The 7,775-nt window shown below is 37.2% G+C and overlaps 1 protein-coding gene across 2 annotated transcripts in view; it reads left to right on the forward strand.

Moving 5' to 3' along the window:
- VPS50 (VPS50 subunit of EARP/GARPII complex) overlaps nucleotides 1–1,435 on the forward strand; it is a gene marked incomplete at both ends in the record, with an annotated part of 120,673 nt that extends 119,238 nt beyond the window's left edge. For both annotated transcript variants that reach the window (XM_084230838.1, XM_084230839.1), the window contains one exon: nucleotides 1,316–1,435. In XM_084230838.1, the coding sequence (XP_084086964.1) occupies nucleotides 1,316–1,435 (120 nt within the window). The remainder of the gene's footprint in view (nucleotides 1–1,315) is intronic.
- Nucleotides 1,436–7,775: the final 6,340 nt, after the last annotated feature.

Raw genomic sequence — 7,775 nt, forward strand, 5'->3', positions numbered from 1 at the left:
TTTGATAAGCACACTAGAATTGAGAATTGAGAAGATTTCACCAGTGTAGTTCCACTGACTTTAGACATTTGGAAACCAAAAATGCTAAAGCCAGGTGCAGATGGACTGCCCAAGATTGCTAGAACGTAAACTATGAACGCTTCGTGCTGAGGAAGAGGGTTGGGGAAAGAGCACAACTGAGGAGAAGCAGCATGGCTCTTAGAAGTGTGTTACTTGATGCAACAACAATGATCATTTTAGGGTTGTTTTTTTTTATATATATAATGGACTAAAATTTTTGACTTAGTAATTTTGGAAGAGTTTTAATGATCTGATATTTTTTATTCAGTGAAATTTTGCTAGCTGTAGCCACTGTCATGTCTTCTAGAGAACTCACAGTAACTTGTCCAGTTCTTGATGATAGTAGATACTCACTAAGTGTGTATCACATGTGATTCTCTACACAAGAGAATTTACCAAATCCTTCCATGTGTTGTCAGAGGGCAGTAACGCAAACTGAGCAGTTTGCTGAGTTTTTAAAATGAACTCTTTCTCATATTTTGAAATTATAGTTTCTTTTGTGGTTATCTCCAGTGAAGACAGATTTTCTTCCCTTATTAGATGACAGTGCACAACTGTCTGTCCCTGTCAGGACTCTTACTATTCCACCCCCAGGGCCAAATCAGTATGCAAAACACTTGTGTCCCTGTTCATTCTCATCCTGGAAACTTGTTTTCTGAAATTCAAGAACCAAACAGATTTGGATAGTGAAAGATAGTCATTAACTGTATATACTAGCTACCAGTTATAATATAAGGGTTTAAAAACCACTGGCTTTATGATCCTTGTTTCCTTATTTATTTATTTATGTTAAATAAATAAAGAGTTGTTTTTCTGTAGTGGGAAATTCTTTTTTACCCAAAATTTTTACAAAATGTAGTGTCAGAAAATACTTATTCAAAAGCATTGAAACGGTTTGAAAAGTCAGTGTATTTTGATAAATTGAATGACAAAGACTATCACAAGTAACAAGCATAAAGTGTGTGATCTTCAAATACAAAGCTTAAGCATATCAGATTACTTACTATGACCCATTAAAAAGATTCTAGTGCTTCCTGTTTCAAATGTGTGTAACGGTACCCTTATTCACTGTTACCAAAGGTCAGTAAGCAGTTGTCTTTTGTGTCTCAATTATGATTTCCACTGCTTTTCGCTAATTTGCGGTGCTCAAGCTCTAACCACTTAGAACTGAATATTGTCTGGTTTTATGTTGCATTGATAAAACACATGTACTACTGTGTTTTAGTGTACTAATTTTGCATCTTTTTTTGAGCAGGAGTATTCAACGAAGCAGCTGACCAATCTGGTGAATGTTTGCCTCGGATCCCATATCAATAAGAAAGCAAGACAAAAACTTCTAGCAGCCATAGATGATATAGACAGACCTAAAAGATAATGAGCACACTCTCTCCCCTCAGTGGCATTGATCTTCTGTCGACATGTATGACATGACAGCCAATTTTTCATGCACTCATGACAAAACTAAGAAAAGTTTGCGCATGTTATTTATAACTGGAAAGTGGAAAACAGTGAAGTTTCTGTGATGTTCTCAAATGACTTTTATATCCTCTGGTCTCATCAATTACTAGTTTCATTTGTTGTCATCCTCTCCCAAAATGGTATTATTGCTTCATCATAACTATTATGTGATTACAGTTGCACATTTTATAGAAGAATGTACTATAAGTATATATTTAGAAGAAGCAGTGACCAGGTATCCATTGGCAGTGTTTGGAAAATGATTTTATGTTGGCCTTTTTCTCCCCTCTGAACTTAGTTCTTAATAAGCATAACAAGAGAGGGTTAATGTACAGTATCTCCTAATTATGAGCACTGCATGAGAAGTGAAAAAATGTACATGTACACAAAATAGTTGAAAAATCAGTATGTTCTCTGTGTTTTTAAATGTTGATGTTTATGTCAGGGTTAATTTGGTTATGACGAAGTGATCATAAATGGTGAATTTAATAAATAATATGCTCTAACATGATCAGCCTGTGTGAAAGTGCTTGTGATATTTTTCCATGGCAGAATCCATGAATGCTGGTGCAGTTTTTTCATGTGTTACAGTATGACTGATCATTATCCTAAAACCTGTGGTGAAAAATGATTTCATTGGGTATTCCTTTGTAGTGCTCTAGAAGCATACTGAAAGGAAATTATGGGGTTTTCTTAATTTTTAAAAACATGAGACATTTTTTCCTATTAGCTTTACATTCTTTAAATTCAACTTTAGTCTTCGAACAGCAAAATCTGCAAGAAAAGGACTGTGTTAGAAAGTCAAGCATAATGTTCATCTTTTCTTAAATATTTTATACCAGGTGTAAATTAATGGGAGTTTAATTTATGACAAAATTGCAACTCAGTTAATTAGTCTTTAGTAACTGTGTACTGTTCATATAAACTTTGCTTTGAAGCCAGGGATCTTCTACCAAGACACAATCATAACATCAGTTTCCCATGCACTCCTGTCAACTGTCCAATAAGGGATTTTTTTGTATGTTCTTTCTCACTGGCAAGTAGAAGAAATCTAAATGTGTGTGGTGTTGGTCTAGAATTTTGTGCATGACCTGTAACGTTAACAGCTCACAAAATGCTGAAACATCTTACAAAAAACATGCTTGTGTCTGGGAGCTAAAGTACTGAAGTAGGGGGGCAAGAGGAAAAAGGGGCAAGGGATCAGAAGACAGTTGCCATTCAGTGTCCATCTGTCCGGTGGTTAACCGTAACCAGTACGGTATAATGGGAAGCACTTTTAGAATATGTGCGTGGGTGGGGTTTTGTGTACCTGTGATGAGTTTTTTTTTATTTCACCCCTCCCTTTGCAGTTCCTTTACTATTGATTTCCTATTGACATTAAAGCTTTCCTTGTGGTGCCATTACCACCTACTTGGGGTGCTAGAGTGTGTACTTGTAAGGTAGAGTCTGCCAGTAGCCGTTACCTATCTGCTGCCACTTGAAGAAAACAAACATGAAATAAACTTGGCCCTTGTGTTTAAAATGATGCATTCAGCTGGGTACATAAAGAGCTAATCAATCTCATTTGTTTCTCAGTTGATTAAGAACTACTTATTTCTTCTTTTTTTATGCAGATTTTATAGTGGACTCTTTAATTTCTACGTTAGTTTGCTCTAGATAGTATTAACAGGATTCACCTGTCTGGTAGAGTGTTTTCTAGGGTGGTAAGAATTGATAGAAATGAGTTACTCATCTTGTTAAAGACTCACCCATGCAGTGGTGTAGTAGGCCTTTTTAATTTATCCATGCCTTGCTTTCTCCATCTTCAAAATAAAAATGGCAAATCTTTTCAGTGCTTTTTGGAAAAGCCTCTTTTTTTTTTTTTTTGCATTAAAAGATAGTTCATCCACAGCCTCTGCATTGCGGGTTCAATCCTGGCTGGCCAGGAAGCAACCCACATGAGGGAGCAGACCTCTCCTGTCTCGCCCGCTGCTCCCCTTAGCAGTGTATTTCGTCAATCTGCCTGCTCTGTCTCTGGTGAATCCTCTCACCCTCCCGCACATCTGGCCTGTACCCCGGTTCTTGTATAAAAAAATCTTTAAAAAAAAAAAAAGATAGTTCAATAAGTGCTAATTAATATCAAAATAATTGAATCATGAAATTGCCTAGTATCAAGAGTTACCAAATATTTCTCAAATATACTCTTCAGTGATATTGAATTATAACCATGTAATATTTTTTGAAACTAATTTTAAGATAGATAGAATGAAAAAGGATGAGAATGTAAATGGAATCATACATGTTCCCAAAACTCAGTATTATATAGAAAGTTCTTTTTGTGTCTAAACTTTCCTTAACTTTGATATTTTATATAAAAATGTCATGTAGAATTTAAGACTCTAAGTTGCTATGAGAAATAGTACATTACCCCCTGAGAAAAAAATTGTTCTACAACTACATTAAAACATGCTAGGGAGACACATAGCGATGTAAGTGAACTAGTTTGCTTCAGGCAATAAATCCTAAAAAGATCTTTTATGTTCACTTTGACTAATAAGTTCATTTGCCCAACTTATAAAATGAAGGAGAATTTCTCTTGAAGCCAAAACCATGTGGTGGTTTATCATATCTTTAAGGAGAATTTTCTTTTAAAATTTCTTTTTAGCTGAGTGCTAAGGTGAAACTTAAAAGTTAGATGAATTGCTTTTCCTTTGCCTATTCGCTGAAATGTAGTCATAAAAAAGGCTTGTAATACAACTCACTTTGAAGGCATAGTTATCTTTTGTAATGAAAAATTGGACTTTAAATATAAGTTGTGCACAAAGCAAAAACAAATTGGTCCAGGAGGAAAATATTTATATTTATACATTTAATCTTTGGAGTAATTTTAATGTAGACTTAGTAGTTAACAAAGTGATATTTAACTCTTGACAATGATTAATGACAAGAGAATTATTTTTATCCTGTTGTAATCTTTGTAAATGTTAAGATCTGTGCAGCTTTCAACAGATTAGTTTTTACTACAATGGGAAATATTTGCTCAATTCTTATCATCCACAGGTTTTTAAAGGCCATCAAAAAGTTTAAGCTGCATGGTTCTCTCAAGGATAAAACTGTGTCAGATTTTATACATGACATTTTTTAGCTGATTAAAAATGAATGGTGTAAATAATTTATTGGTGGGCCTCCCCGGTGGCTCAACGGTTGAGCGCTGGGTTGCGAAACTGCCCAAAGCCTCTGCGGCGCCGGTTTGATCCCCAGCTGCTCCCTGGCCACCGGAGGAAGGTCCCACATGGCGCGCAGACCTCTCCTGCCGCCCGCTGCTCCCCTCAGCAGTGTACTTCGGTCCTTCTGCCTGCTCTACTCCCCGCTCTGGCTCTGGTGAATTCTCTCACCCTCCCGTGCTTCTGACTGTACCCAGTGCTTGTATAAATACATAAATAAATATTTAAAAATAAATAATTTATTGGTTTTGATAATATTTTTCTTGATTAGCAAACGGTTTTATAAAATTTCTAAGTGTACCTTGTCATATTTTTTTTAATTGAAAACAAAACCACAACTAAGAATTCTTCACTTGGTGGGGATCTTGGGGAGTGGTAAGAACTTGGGGAATAAGAATAACTTTCTGGGATTTTGGTACTTTAAAGATATGATTTATTTTTGTTTTGTTTTTGATGAAGAACCATTTTTGTAAGGACTCTACTGATCACATTATCAAAATTAAAAAGACTGCGGAGAATTTCCAAATTTACTTTTTTTACTTCTGCTTTTTTCTTTTTTTAAGTAATTTTTTACACTGAACTGAGTCTTTTAATCTAGAAGTGATCATTTTCTTGATCAACAATATTTTATTCTTTTTCTCCCTAGTTCCTGATTTCCTAATTCTGCCTATCGGTAATCAAAAGGATTTCTGTCTTTAAAAAAAACAACAAAACACATATCCAGACCGTGGGCATTTTTATTCAGCTACTATAATCAGCATACCAATATTTGCCTTAGATGGAGACAACATTTTAGTCAGGATTTCTATTTCAACAGGGCTCAGTTCTGGAACCTACACAAAAGTGTGTCAGATAACCGCTGAAAGACATTTTTTTTGCTGATTACCTTACCTTCCTTCTGTTGCACCTAGTAATAATACCTAGTCACTAGTCCACTTTGAAGGACCCAACCAAGATGGTATCTTTTCCATGAGACTTATGAGTATATACCATGAAGAAAAATAGGGAATGGTGGTAACACTATTTTACCAAGTTGAGAGCAAAACTCCTCATTTGACACATAGTGGGGAGGCTAGCCAGGCAATTTTCTGGGGCAGAGTTGTAGGCTGAAGTAATAGTGAGTGCAAAGGCCCTAAGGTGAAGGCTGCTCTTCTGATAACCGGGAGGCCCGCCAGTGTAGCTGGCACAGAAAATGGGAGCGCATAGGAGGGGTCACACAGAGCGAAGGCCTATGAACCATGGAAAGGACTTTGCTTTCAGATGGAAAGCATTTGGAGGGTTGTGGGCAGAGCGGTGACTTGGATTTCTGTCTTAGGTTTTAGCAAAATTACTGTTTTTGAAAAAAATTCACAGGAGGATGAAAATTAAAGCACAAAGAAGCTAATAGAATAACCCAAAGGAGACATGATGGTGGCTTTAAAGCAGTAGTGTTGGTAGATGAGGTGAGAGGTGGTCATATTCTGGACATTTCACAGGTAGAGAATAGGATTTGTTGATTGGCTGATGTGATGTTTGAGAAAAGAATTAAAGATGATTTTATGACTTTTGGTTGAACTAGAAATCTGGGAGAGCTGGATTTGTGAAGGTGATCAAAAGAACAGTTTGGGGCAGGTAAAATACCTTGAAATGTACTGTTGAAGGTGTGGAAAAGGCAACTGTGCATATGAATCTGGAGTTCAGAGAACATCAGGCTTTGTGTAAATGTGAGAATCATCACCATGTAGCAGAAAACCAACGCTTCCATTAGAGGCAAGAAATTCATACTTGGTCTATGAATTTAGTTTTGCTCTTTTAGAAGTTCATTTTTTACATTGAAATGTACATTTATTTATTCCTCAGTTTGGGGGAAACTTTTATTTATAAGAAGTGTGTTTTTTTAATCAAGGAGACATTGGTTTACAATACTGTATATGATTCAGTGGTATAGGTTCAACCTCTTAGGGAATAGTCTCCCACACCACACCCATCACTAAAGTATCAATAATCCTCAACCGTAGTCCACTGGGCTCCTTTCCCCTGCTCCCCACATCTATCCTTTCCCTGTGGTAGCCCCAAAAATGCAGTCAGATTTCAAGGGTTTGTTTTGAGATACCACCTCATATCCATATTAAAAAGACCAGAAACAACAAGCATTGGCAAGGATGTGGAGAAAAAGGAACCCTCCTACTCTCTTGGTAAGAATGTAGACTCGCTCAGCCCCTATGGAAAACAGTATGGAGGTCTCCCAAAGTATAAAAAATTGATCTGCCATATGACCCAGCAATCCCAGACCCGGGTATCTGTCCAACGATACAAAAACACTAATTTGAATAGATATGTATAGTATGTTCATAGCAGCACTATTTATAATAGTTTATATACAATGTGGCATACAAACATGATGGTATACTATTCAGCTAAAGAAAACCCCATGCAATATGGATGGAACTGGAAGGGCTTATGCTAAGTGAAATCAAGTCTGAAGGAGAAAGACAAAGCAGATGGTTTCAGATGTGGAGTATAAAGAAACAAAGGAGGGGCCTCCCTGGTGGCCCAGAGGTTAAAGACAGCACTCTCAAGCTATCACCAGCTGCTACAGCACAGCACGGGTTCAATATCCTGGCAAGCTAGGAAAGTGACCCACATGGCACAGCAAACCTCTCCTGTCTGGCCCGCTGCTCCCCTCAGCAGTGTATTTCAGTAGATCCCCCTGTTCTGCTCCCCACTCTGTCTCTGGTGAATCCCCTCACCACTCCCCACCCCACCTCCTGACCCCACACCTCTGGCCTACACCCTAGCTCTTGTATGCATAAATAAATAAATCTTTTAAAAATATGTGAAGAAACAAAGGGACAGACAAAATTCTTGACCCATGAATATTAATGCTAGTATTGGTCCCCTTCGGAGCTGCCATTTATCTTGCAATTGGGCTTAGGACAACTTTCACCTTTCACATCACACAGAATGGGCTAAGAACTAGACTCCTGAAGGAACTTACCAGCTCAAAAAAAAAAAAAAAAAAAGACCTAGAGAGAGACATTGCCACATTGCCCCCTACCCCTTTGCCATTGTCAT

This window comes from Talpa europaea (genome assembly GCF_964194135.1).
Source record: "Talpa europaea genome assembly, chromosome: 3".
NCBI lineage: Eukaryota > Metazoa > Chordata > Mammalia > Eulipotyphla > Talpidae > Talpa > Talpa europaea.